Source organism: Tachypleus tridentatus, chromosome 9, assembly GCF_004210375.1.
Source record: "Tachypleus tridentatus isolate NWPU-2018 chromosome 9, ASM421037v1, whole genome shotgun sequence".
Classification (NCBI taxonomy): Eukaryota; Metazoa; Arthropoda; class Merostomata; order Xiphosura; family Limulidae; genus Tachypleus; species Tachypleus tridentatus.
In genome coordinates, this window is record NC_134833.1 from 38,360,006 (window position 1) to 38,373,395 (window position 13,390).

A 13,390-nucleotide genomic window follows, 5' to 3' on the forward strand; every position below is an offset into this window, starting at 1 on the left:
CGATTGTTTGGCTAGTTTTGAATTTTGCTCAAATCGACACGAGGGTTATCTGCACCAGCCGTCCCTAATTTAGCAGTGCAGGACTAGAGGGATGGCAGTTGGTCATCACTATAAATGCACCTGGGCTACTCTCTTACCAACGAATAGTGGGATTCACCGTAACATTATAACGCCCCCAAGGCTGAAAGGGCGAGCATGTTCGGTATGACAGGGATTCGAACCTGTGACCCTCAGATTGCGATTCGAATGCCTTAACCACCTGGTCATGCCGGGCTGTTGAGGAATGAACTCTACTTTATAATCCTTTAATCGGAATGCTTTTGTCATTTTCTTCAGATATAACCGGAAAACATTGTATATTTACCGATAAACTTATTTTGTGACGATTTTAACGGTGTTAGTTTTCAGTGTTTTACCTGTAGTTTTCTGTCAATGACTATGATGTTGTAACCTCTAAGCACATCTAATTTTTCCGTCTCTTTTTGCTTCTTGTTAAGTTAGGTTCTATAGAAATGATCAATTCTTCTTTATTGGGTTTTGTTGGTATGAAGAAATTTAGGCCTGGTTTTAATACTACTTTTCATTCTGGAGTTCTTTCTGCGAAAGGCTTTTTATCGGTGAAGATAGAGTTAGTGCTGTTTCCTCCTCCTTCGTGATCACCAGTTAGGTATTTATGTTATGGGTCTTTTGGTTTTCTTTATTACTAGTATTTTTCCAAGAATTAAGGTCAAAGTGATCACATTCTAATGCTGTAGTTATCCTGGTGAGGTGCAAGTGTAAATGATAAATTCCTATTTCGATGTTCACTATTTCACGTTTTTTGTCTCTAATGATAGCTCTGAAAACATTAAGTTTAGTTTTTCTTTGTTTAATCCAATTAATGTTTTTCACTTTCGATGCTACAACTTACTTTTATCGAAGCTGATTTTGCTTTGTTGTATTTGCAGTCCTAGAGAAACTTTAGTTGAAGTAAACGCTTCTGTAACTTCCAAAGTACAGATGTTAGAATGTTTGGCTTGTGACCCGTCAATAATTCATCATGATACTTTTTAAGGCACATCGTGCTGATATGTCAAGAGTGACAATAGTAAAAAACGACGTTTTTTTTTTCTTGGACACAATAATAAGTATAATTATTCCATAAAATTTACAGCCATTTAGTGGAAGTTACATAAAATATAGTACATTGATCAGCAGTCAGTACTTTAACTTATAATTAAAGTTGAATGCTATAGAAATTTTGGATTTTGTATTCAAAATTTAAAACAAGTTATCTACTTCACAGATGTATTCACAGGAACATCCAAGTACAAAAGTAAATGGATTCTTTACTCATGCCTCCAAGTGGTACAGCGGGATATTTGCGTACAAATAACGCTAGAAACCGGGTTTCGATGCCCGTGGTGGGCAGAGCACAAATAGCCCATTGTAGCTTTGTGCTCTTAACTTCAAATAAACCTTTATTCATATTCAATAACCAGAAGGAAGGATGAATAGCGACATCTATAAAAGCATTAATAATTCATATTTCTTAAGAATATTGCTTGCCACATTTACATTTTCTTCGCCTCGTGTGCGACTAACCACTTGCCAAATGCTTTAAACGAGAAAAATTGTGCCAAAAGTCAGTCGGTTTCGAAACTGTAATGTGTAACACAATTCAGTGTGTGTAGCTTTACTGATTAATTCAGTAAAAAAAAAATATTCATGAAGACAAAGTACATTTTAATATCCGTTATCCTTTTTTTAAAAATATCAACTTTCAAAGTCTATATAGCTTTCTTAGTAAACTAGATAAACTACTAGATAAACTATTGATGTGGCTTGTTTCACTCTGTTGTCTGCATTCGTCTGTTTACGAATTAAGTCAATCTAATTTACATGATTACGTTACACTTTAGGCAAGCTTTTTTTTCTACAAAAGTAACGATATAAAGCTATACAAAACATCCTTTCTGGTTTCACTGTAGAGATGAAGGAATTTGATTATTTTAAGATGAAAATCTGAATTTTGATACGGCTGATATAACCTGATTAAAATAATTTTAAATATTTATGCTTTACACTAATAAAAAATCGATAGCTACGCAACCAACTATATGAATTGGATCCATACTATATGAAATTATGGAGCGTTCAATGTTCAGTACGATTTTGTTTGAAAGAATAGAGTTTTCGACTGTTTTTAAACTGTTCTATTCGAGAATTCGATATTTTCATTTGCTTGATTTCAGACATAAACCGTTTAATATTGTGAGCAAAATGGTAAGAAAGTTTTTCGATCAATTGTTAACGTGAGCAGAGTTGTGTTTCTTAAACTGCTGCCCCCCAGTGGCTCAGCGGTATGTCTGCGGACTTACAACGTTAAAAATCGGGTTTCGATACCCGTGGTGGGCAGAGCACAAATAGCCCATTGTGTAGCTTTGTGCTTAATTCAAAACAACAACGACAACAGTTAAACTGCTGATTTGAAATATTTCAAACTTTAAGATATTCTTGATGACGAGAAACCCACTTAAAGTAAAAGTGTATCTCAAGACGGCTGGTATGGGTATTAAAACTTTTATTAAAATAGAGTAAAATAACATTTCCACCTTCAAATATGTTGACGATACAACTGTTGGATTCCATATATAGGACACACACTGTGAACAAAAACTAACCAAATAGCATTTCTTAATCTCAAGATCACAGGAACCGATACACAATTCAAAACAGAAATCCGTAGAAAAATCACCCACACTGGACTATGCATTCCCTGGGACTCAGCACATGAAATAAAACTAAACATATTAAGAAACCAAATAAGCACAGCCACAAAACTGTGCTCACCCGATGAAATCAACAAAATAAAACAACATTTCATCAACATCAACAAATTTCCTCCAGAAACAGTGGAAAAAATTATACATACATACACACACTAAGATCGACAACAAGCAAACGATAATAAATCCCAAGAAACAACAAACTACAAAACTTTACACTGCTGCATACCATATATTCCCGATATCAGCAAAAAATAACCAAGATCAGAAAAAAACTTATAATGAAACACAACATTCCAGTAAACACTACATTTATTAAAAAACCAGATACAAAACTAAGGTCCATACTATGTTAAAGCTATACTGACAAACCCAACACCAACATTATTTATAAAATACAATGGAACAACTGCCACGACCTCAATATTGGAAAAATAAGTAGAAAAATGGAAACCAGATTCAAAGAACGCAAAAAGTCTCCTTCAAACGTTTTCGAATACTGCAAGTCAAATAAACACAACATAACCATAGAAAACACTCAAATACTAAATAAAGAAACAAACATAAACAAACGCCAAATTAAAGAAGCCTTACTTCTATAACAACTCAAGCTCAAAATAAACCAATACAAAGGAACACCTTTATACCTATACGGTGTTTTTGTGTGTTTTTCTTATAGCAAAGCCACATCGGGCTATCTGCTCAGCCCACCGAGGTGAATCAAACCCCTTGATTTTAGCGTTGTAAATCCGGAGACATACCGCTGTACTAGCGGGGGGCGATATACCTATACTAATTAATAACCTAACATATACTGTAACGACCCTTACAATCCCGTACCTGTTTACACACTCGTCCCGAAGACATGTGCCCGGCAACGGTCAGTTGCAAATTCTCTTTGTTCACTTGAAGATGACCTAAGAAGGTCAAGACGTTGTTTTGCACTTATTTTAATTAAAGTTTTAATACCCATACCAGTCGTCTTGAGAATACATTTTTACTTCAAATGAGTTTCTCGTCATCACGAAATTATACTCGAGTTGTAAGGCAAAGTGTAACTTGTATAAAAAAGTAAATATGTTACGTGAAACACAATTAGAAACAGTAGATTGTTTTGTTCTTGTATACATACATATGAAAATGTAGTAATTTGAAGTTAACAGGTTATGTAAGATGGTGCATGCTTTGTTTAGAACGTTATTCAAGGAATGTTGCACAACAAGAGGTTTTTGTGTGATATATGTCGGCGAATAGGTTTGTTCGTTTGGAATTTCGCGCAAAGCTACAAGAGGGTTATCTGTGCTAGCCGTCCCTAAATTAGCAGTTAAGACTAGAGGGAAGGTAGATAATTATTACCACCCACCTCCAACTTTTGGGCTACTCTTTTACCGACGAATAGTGGAATTGACCATCACATTGCAATGCCCCCATGGCTGAAAAGGCGAGCATGTTTGGTGTGACAGGGATTCGAACCCGCGATCCTCAGATTACGAGTCGAGTGCCTTAGCCACCTGGTCATGGTCTGAATAGTAAGTTATATTTTATGTTTACGAAAACCTCGAGCGTTTATTCTACTTTGAAATGGTATTTCTTCAGATATACTCATTGAAATTTATTTCTGAGAACTCATAGAAAAGTCGTATTTACAAAATAGATAGAATAAAATTGGTAAATCACACATTCTAAGAGCCGTTTTTGCATCTTTTTACAATACAATCATTTTGAACTAGTTTTAAAGCCGTTCAGTGTCATATAAAAACAGTTGCTTTAACATATTTATATACAAATGTTCTTTGTAACACTGACTGTGAAAATCGTACATGAAATTTTTATTATTATTATTAGTTGTTTCTTAATATCACGCTAAAGGACTATATGTTTTATTGTACAACTGTTGGTAATAGACAATAAACAACTAATAAACATTGGACGCAATGGTTTTCAATCGTCAAAATTTATCCCATTTTAGCAGTTATCTAAAGATCAGGCTTGTATTATATATTATAAAATATTCTAACAAACCTTACCTACGCAACCTTACCTTAGAGGTAGAAGAATATCCCAATGAGTTGGCAGTGGGAGTTACTGACTAGCTGTCTTCTTTCTAGTCTATCATTTCTACAGTAGGGGCTGCTTGTACATACAGTCCTCAAGTATGTTTGCCAGCAATCACAATCAAATCAAATCAAATAATATTATCTAAAGATTAATGTCTTCTTTTGTAATATATTTTGATATGTAGTACATTCCAGTAAACTACTAAAACAATTTTATAGCATGGTTGAGTCTGTCGATACCACCTCTAGATATGTAGTACATTCCAGTAAACTACTAAAACAATTTAGAACATGGTTGAGACTGTCAATACCACCACTATCGTTCTCTCGATACAATCTATGACACTCCAAATTTGCAACCATATTTCATATGTTTGTTAATAATCACGATTTCTTAAAATAAAGGTCTAGTTTTACGTTTTGTTCTTTGATACATCTCAAAATTGAAAGAAAACAAATAACTTTCCCTGCAATTAATTAGATTATGAGCCAATAAATTATTTCGCCTATCAAACATCAAATAAAAAATTCATTATTTTATCTTTGTGTGTTTTCTTATAGCAAAACCACACGGATGGAAATCGAACCCCTGATTTAAGCACTGTAAATCCGTAGACTTACAGCGGGGGAACTTATTTCTGTCAATGAGGTAATGCAGACCAGTTTGCACTCGACAGAACGGGAAGAAAAATAGAAAGTTTTTACTCTGTACTGTAAATAAGGTTGAGTAAATTATATGTAAATCAACACTTCACGTCAAAACAGCAGTATGAATACTCGGTGGTACGCCATGTATCAGAACCACATTTTCACAATATTTGGCATTAAGTAGGTAGTGTGATGCCAGCTTTCTTGAAGAAAGGCATGCTACAGGTCTTTCTAACACAAGATATTCATAAACTCATATCATAAGGATGTGCTCAGATCCTGGATTTAAATGGTTCAAGACAATGATATACCTTTACTTCATGCTCTTAGAAAAGAAAGAAACATGGATAAGTTCATGATAATAAGACGACCCTTCATTGTAGTCAAACCTTGAGAAACAAAGTGCGGTGTCTTGTAACAGGTGAGAGACAAAGAGATCAGCGGCAAAAGCCTTGCACGATTCCTGTTCCTTGCAACATAATAATAAAAAAAGAGCCTCTGACTGTAGAAACGACACAAATCACGTGTACTCAAGTTGCATCTACAACATATCCGTTCCATTGCCACGTACCTAACCCAGCTAGAGAATGAAACAGGTATTCGTATAATTCCATAGGAAAACACACCGGTCTACTTGTGGATTTCTGTAAAATAGGACTGCTGACAGGAGCATTAAAAATTGTCATTTTCGTACAGTAAATGACTTATGAAATGCAAGCATGCACGAAGGGCGTATTCTGCACATGACAGTCTTACAAAGGAACCTTTTACAATGAAAGCCAGGGTTGCAGGGTTATTATGTTGCATAGGGCGTGATGAGGCTCGAAAGACGTTTTAATATGATAAATAATTGTCAAAACCATCCCAGCAAGAGCAAATGAGCAAAAACGATTGTTTTCTTGATTTGCTTTAAGTGAAAATCATGTTTTGAGATTTTGATGACGACAGAAAACAACTGTTTAACAACACAAGTTGACCTGGCCGTTTGTTACCGAGCATTATTTCACAGAGTGAAACGTTGTAGATAACTCCTATTTCTGTTTTTAGTAAACCTGACTCATAAACCTTGGCATGAAGTTAAAACAAATTAGTTTTATCATATAGACGATTAGAAAAAATGAAAGCGAAATAAGAACCAAATCCTTATTGAAAATCTGATAAACAGACTTCGGGCGACAACTCATTGTCTTCTTAATAACAGTCCCTGAAAAGGCTTAGTTATTAATATTTAATTTGATCATAATGAACAGAGAAAATTAACTAAAACTTCCTTCATTATCTCTGAACCGAATGATGCATAAAACAATCAATACATTCTTGGGTTTATTCAGTAATTGATAAAGTGCAAAGATATCACGTATACACAAATTGTCAGTTGCGTGATTTATGATACACAGATATGAATTAACAATAGCTACATACCAAATTTATCACAACTCCAACTTAAGTCACTGTGCATGTAAAAGTTACGAATATAAGCTTCCATTACTACTGTTGTTTAATGATAAAAATGTAATGTATAAATAAAGTTTTCGAATGTTACTGGACAAACGATGAACGGTTGAAAACTGTAGAAAATTTTAGGGGAAAAAACCCTAATAAAACAACACTGGATAATATGGTTTAAATATTTCAATATTCGACCAAGAACTGACAAAAATTATTCAACATAATAAATATTTACATTAAATTCAATAAATCATTTTAAATTTACAGAGTTCGACAGAGTAGCTTTGCAATCATTACTAAAAGAGTCAAAAGTTAAATTTATTAATCTTTTTTTTTAATTTCACGCAAAGCTACGCAACGGCTATCTGCGCTAGCCGTCCCTAATTTAGCAGCGTAAGACTAGGGGAAGGCAGCTAGTCATCACCACCCACCGCCAACTCTTGGGCTACTCTTTTACCAACGAATAGTGGGATTGACCTAAAATTATAACGCCCCACGGCTGAAAGGGCAAGCATGTTGGCGCGATCCACGGATTAAGAGTGACTTAACCACCTGGCCAGGCCAGGCCTAATTAAAGAGAAGGCAGTTAGCCATCGTCATCCACTGCCAGCTTTTGGGCTACTCTCTTACTAACGGATAGCGGTATAAATCATAATTTATAATACCCCCACGACTGAGAGAAGGAGCAGGTTTGATGTAACGGGGATTCGAACCTGGATATGCTTGGCCCTAATAATCTGTTGGTTTATTTTGTTTTTGTTTTTGAATTTCGCGCAAAGCTACACGAGGGCTATCTGCGCTAGCCGATCCTAATTTAGCAGTGAAAGACTAGAGGAAGGCAGCTAGTCATCACCACCCACCGCCAACTCTTGGGCTACTCTTTTACCAACGAATTGATTGTCTGTCAGTGGAATTGACTGTCACATCATAACGCCCCCAAGGCTCAAAGGGTGAGCATGTTTGGTGCGACGGGGATTCGAACCCGCGAGTTTATTTTAATGAATCGGAATTTTTTAATGAATAATTTGAAATATACATTTGAAAAATGGAAGGTTTTTTGTGAATTCGTGTTTAAAAACATCTACAAGTTTCTGAAATAATTGAATACAAACATTTCAGGCCATACATTAATGAGAAAGTTCGAAGAAGTTTTATTATCATCTGAAAAAATACATGGAAATAAATAGTTGCATAAATATTCATTAACGGAACCCCATAAAGCATAGTCTTCAGTAGATAGCTTTAAGGGAGAATTATATATTTTGAGATTTCGATGACGAAAAACAACAGTTTGACACAGGTTGACCTGACCTTGTGTCCTTTCGCTACCCAGCTTTGTCGTGGTGAGTAAAGCACTGTGGATAACTTTTGTATCTATTTTAATGAACTTGACACATAAACCTTGACACGAAGTTAAAATTACAAGTATATAATATAACTACCACATTTTTATTCTCTAGACGATTACAAAAATAAGATAAAATAAAGGTCATAAAAACACGCAAAAACCACATCGATAAAGACCAAGCATCTCTGCATATTATACAATGCACTTATTGCACGCATCAGAAGGTGGTATAAAAAGACTAAATAGGCTTAAGATAGGTTAAAAGCAAATACATTATACACTTTGAGTTTGGCTCCTAATTTAGTTTTCTATGAAAGCTCTGAGAAAAAACCCTATTTACTCGTTGTTTACGGAACGGATGACCTTGAATATCTGTAAAATATGAAACCAAGTGATTATTTTAAAAGATCTATTCATTAAATCGTTGTTTAATCTACTGAGGCCTACACTTGGAAGTTACAATAGAATCCTTTCATAAACATTAATAATTTGTATTAAAACAAGTAAGATGACCTAGCTCGAAAGACAAAGACAACGTGTGTTATTGTTAAAAGAATCAGGTGGTGAAGTTAAAACCATATAACTTCCTGTAGTCTGCTTTAAAGGAGAAGTTACTTCTATTTAAGCTTCTTTAAAGGCATACAGTACTCCATCTGGTAATGTGTCCCATTTTTAACCACATTTTTAAGGGAAAAACTGCTGTGTTCTTTATCGGACCGTTATTTATGAAACGATTAGATTACACCACTAACGCTACTACTAGAATACTTTGTACCATAAAGATGTTCTACTTTTTATTTTAAATCATTTGTCTCTTATAGCCTATTAGAATATTTCATGTTTGCTCTTTTGCCTTAAAAATGCTCAGTGTGTATTACTCTCATGGGACATTTCGAAATGGATGTTTTCAAGACAGAACACATCTGAGCATTGCTTACTATACTGTATCGCTAATAGACTAGTACTTTTTCTGGAAAATAAGTGATACGTGAGTTGTTCACGGTCTGATTTAGTTTCAACGATAAGTTTGGGGAAAGTCATTGAAATAAATGTATCTGCAAAAAAACAACACACACGCTAAAATTCAAAAGAAAAGGAGGATATTTGGAACGGAACGTTTAACCTTATATTTAGGTTATCTCTAGACCTGTCAAACTACATTATGTTGTGATACTTTGATTAAGGTTAACCACTGAATATTATCGTATTTTAAAGATAACGAAACAGTTGGTTAATTATACTATTAATTTTCTTTCCGTGTAAATAATTACATATAAAACAGTTTCTAACACTATAAAAAAATGTTAAAAAGCTGACATTTTGTTAACGTCAAAACGTTTCAAGCACAGTTGGAAGACGCAGTTATTACGTTATCTCAATTACTTCTACACAAACACAGCAATGAAGACGTACTGTTTCTCTTTATGATCAAAATCATACTTATGTTTAATTTGAAACATTACACAACTTTGATAAAGAAAGGGGAAGACTTTATAACAAGTACACTTACATTATTTTCGATTACTTAGAAGATAAGGTTGAAATCTTCAGTCATGTTTGAACCCAATGACTGTACATTATATTACTTTCACGTAAACTAGAAACATTTTTAAAGCGACAAAAACAGATTGTTATTTGAGAAATTTCAAATACTGATTAAGTTGCTTGATCACATAATTAAACAAATGCATTAATGAAGGGTATTTTGAAGATTTCGTAATATCAGTCTGTTTAAACTTTATCAGAATCTTGGATAAAATAATCAAAACTGGGATCGAAACTGTGTTTGTTTCGATAAGTTATGTCTAGTTTAAAGAAAATGGTTCTAAAAAATTATCACTTTTCAAAAAAAAGAAAAAACAGTAGCATTATGTATAGTAAAATTGACCTACCTGTTTCAAACTGTCTCAATAAAATTAATATTTGCATACCAATGAAAACGGCAATGCGTTTAAAAATAAAAGACAATCAGAGCACCAAATACAACTACAATTACTTATTTTAAAACACTTGTTTTTTCCCACATTTTTAATAGAAAAAATGTCAAAAAATCAGACTTGCATAAAAAAGCTATATACAACTGAAGTATTATTCGTTTTGATTCCATATAATGCTAGATATGATACTAAAATAATCTAACCAACTTAAAAACATAAAAAATTGAAAACATAACAAAAAATAGCAAAGAAAAAACAGCTAAATATTTGCAACGATCCCAAGAAAACACTTATATAATTAAAAGTTACTACTTTTTTCTTTTTTTACGAATATACAAATATCCAACATAACCTCAAGACTACAAATGAAAATGTAATAGTATGGGTCAACGTAACTGGCTATATCTTTCTGTTATAGCCACTCTTCTTGCTATTTCTGCACAGCTACACTTGTCCTCTTATAGTGAGCTGGAGTTCCTTTTATTTCTATTGTAAAAATCTTTGGTTTATGAAAGGAACATAAAATTGACTCAAAACCATTCTGCCTTAAGAAAAAAAACTAACGAATGCACAACAAATAGTTGAACTTGAAAAGGTCGACATCTGGTGTTTGATGCTGTAGATGCCGAGCCATTCGTTAATGTAATTTTACATTAAAATAACAATAAGAGAGATTTTTTGGTAAATTTTGGCACCTTTAGTAGGATTTTAGGAAATTCAAATGGCCCACTGGCTCAAACATCGGTAAAAATTTACAATATACAATTACTTTGTTTGCAAACACGGAATATTACAATATTTTGCAAAAAAAAAAAGGCCCAGTTTTTGTCTTAAGTTTTCACTGTTCACGAATTAAACGTAAAAAAGCAACTATCACATGAACTTCACTTATACGGAATGTTTGTAAATTGTCAGTTTTTAACTGGCTTTAAAATAATCATTTTTCACTTCTTTAATCGATTTGTAAATTAATGTTATTTAAGTTCAAAAGAAAATACTTTCCTAATTTTTTATTTCTGATAAACAGCTACGTTAAGCCAATGCGCCATTTAAATTCGGAATAACATTTTACGCTCGTTGAAACTTTCACAAAATAATAACACTATACAACACATATGTATACATACACACAAAGAAACCTTCATTAAATATCATGTTATTAAAAACATTAGTGAAACATTTTAAAACGCTCAGGTTTGCATAATAGTTTTCATTACTCTATATTTGGCTTTAAAACTGAGTCGTTGTAATAATATATGTAACATTTGGCACGTTATATAACAACTTATGCTACTTTGCGTTAAACGTTGTTTTTTTTTCTAATCTTTGGCCATGATTTAATAGTACAGTAATGTTAAAAATATCGAATTTCAAAATAATTATTTGGCGATTTTGGTGTCTTTGCTACGATACCTTTTTTTTTGAGTGAGATAATTTTATATTTTCGTGAAAAAAACAAAACAGAAAATTAAGACGAGCTGCTAGTGTTATAAGAGTAGCAGTATAGAAGTTCTTCATTTGATGCGATCACTAAATCAGATCCTTACTCAAGAAAACACAACATAGATGTAAAGCTTATATATATATATATATATTTATATATTTATATCTAAGTTTCAGTTGGACTATGAACACTCCCATAGAAGTATGAGAACAAAGTGGTGAGTATTTGTATTAGCACTCTCGAATGTCGACTAGAGTGTCTTTTTGCACCTACGGAATGAAGTCCTTCCACATGTGTTAAACCCAGTGTTAGCACCTAGGTTTCCCTTTGGATTGGTACTTTATTGGATACTCCCTCACTGACATTCGTCGTCACCTCGTTGCTAATGCCCAATGTCTGCTTTACTGGTTTGGGCTGGATCCTCAGTGTAGTTAGTGTTCGTTGTTGTGCAGAAATAAAAAGATTGGAACTCGAATTCAGTCCACAATCTGAAGCACACTGCTCATGACGTCGACTAGGTCCACAGTTACTCACGGTAAGGTTTGCAGTAGCTGTAACGATGGTTCATATGTTGACTGTACGAACCGGAGTGAGAAAAGCGTTTCAAACATTTCTTACACTGGAAGGGTTTCTCACCGCTGTGAAGTCGTTTGTGTTCGGTCAGATGGTGTTTATGTTTGAAGGCTTTGTTGCACACGTCACACTTGTGAGGTCTCTGACCTAAACATAAAACAATAATCAAATAATTAGGAAAACCGGAAGCACATTCCAACGGAAAACATTTTTCAAGAGTAAACAATCGTCACTGCCTTGTAAAAAAAAGAATAGAAAAGATATTTAAAAATTTATAATGAAAACCTTCGAATATATCCAACAATTCTTTAGCTTCAATCATAACAAAGAGTTGTGGCATTAAAACACCACCTTACTGGACTTACTAGTGAAAAATAACCAAGTACTTAATAAGATATATTCGCCAATTTGAACATTAACTTTCTAAAGTAGAATCTCTTTTATCCCCCCCCCCCACGTTTCATCGCTATTGTGTTTTACTGATGTAGACACAACACGCTTACACCACATTCATATTAAAAGACGCACGCTTCATTCTGGAAACATTACAATTACTGTCTTGTCACCTTAAACAGTATATTTACAGAAGCCTAAGGTGAAAACGAACGGCAGACGGATGTCGATTCTGTTAAATTAGTTCTACTGAGACAGTTGCTAAACAAAGCCAAGCAAACATATTTTACTTCACTGAAACGAGAGATTATGATGGACCACCTAATTAAGCTTGAAAAGAATGAACTGGTTTAAAAAAGTCGTTTAGGAATAAACAAGACTCTTCCTATAAAACAAACAAAACACGTTTTGAGGAACGTATTTGGTTTAAATGTAAGAAAACAGTGATTGTTTGCTTGTTTTGAATTTTGCGCAATACTACACGAAGGCTATCTACGCTAGCCGTTCATAGTTTAGCAGTGTAAGACTACAGGGAGAGCAGATAGTCATCATCACCCACCAAATAGTGGGAGTGACCGTCACATTATAACGCTCCCACTGCTAAAAGGACGATGATGATGATTCGAACACGCGACCCTCAGATTGCGAGACGAGCGCTCTAACCATCTGGTAAAGAGAAAACAAAACCGAGGAATAAAACGTATAACATATTCTATAAGATTATATAAGAACAATTTAAAAACTTACAAACTGTCGTACCCGCGCACAGCAAA

The 13,390-nt window shown here is 33.9% G+C and overlaps 1 protein-coding gene across 24 annotated transcripts in view; it reads right to left on the reverse strand.

Moving 5' to 3' along the window:
- Positions 1-8,035: 8,035 nt before the first annotated feature.
- Positions 8,036-13,390, reverse strand: part of LOC143225089 (zinc finger E-box-binding homeobox 2-like) — a 258,604-nt gene continuing 253,249 nt past the window's right edge. For all 24 annotated transcript variants that reach the window (XM_076453841.1, XM_076453851.1, XM_076453839.1 and 21 more), the window contains one exon: positions 8,036-12,371. In XM_076453841.1, the coding sequence (XP_076309956.1) occupies positions 12,178-12,371 (194 nt within the window). In that variant the 3' untranslated portion in view covers positions 8,036-12,177. The remainder of the gene's footprint in view (positions 12,372-13,390) is intronic.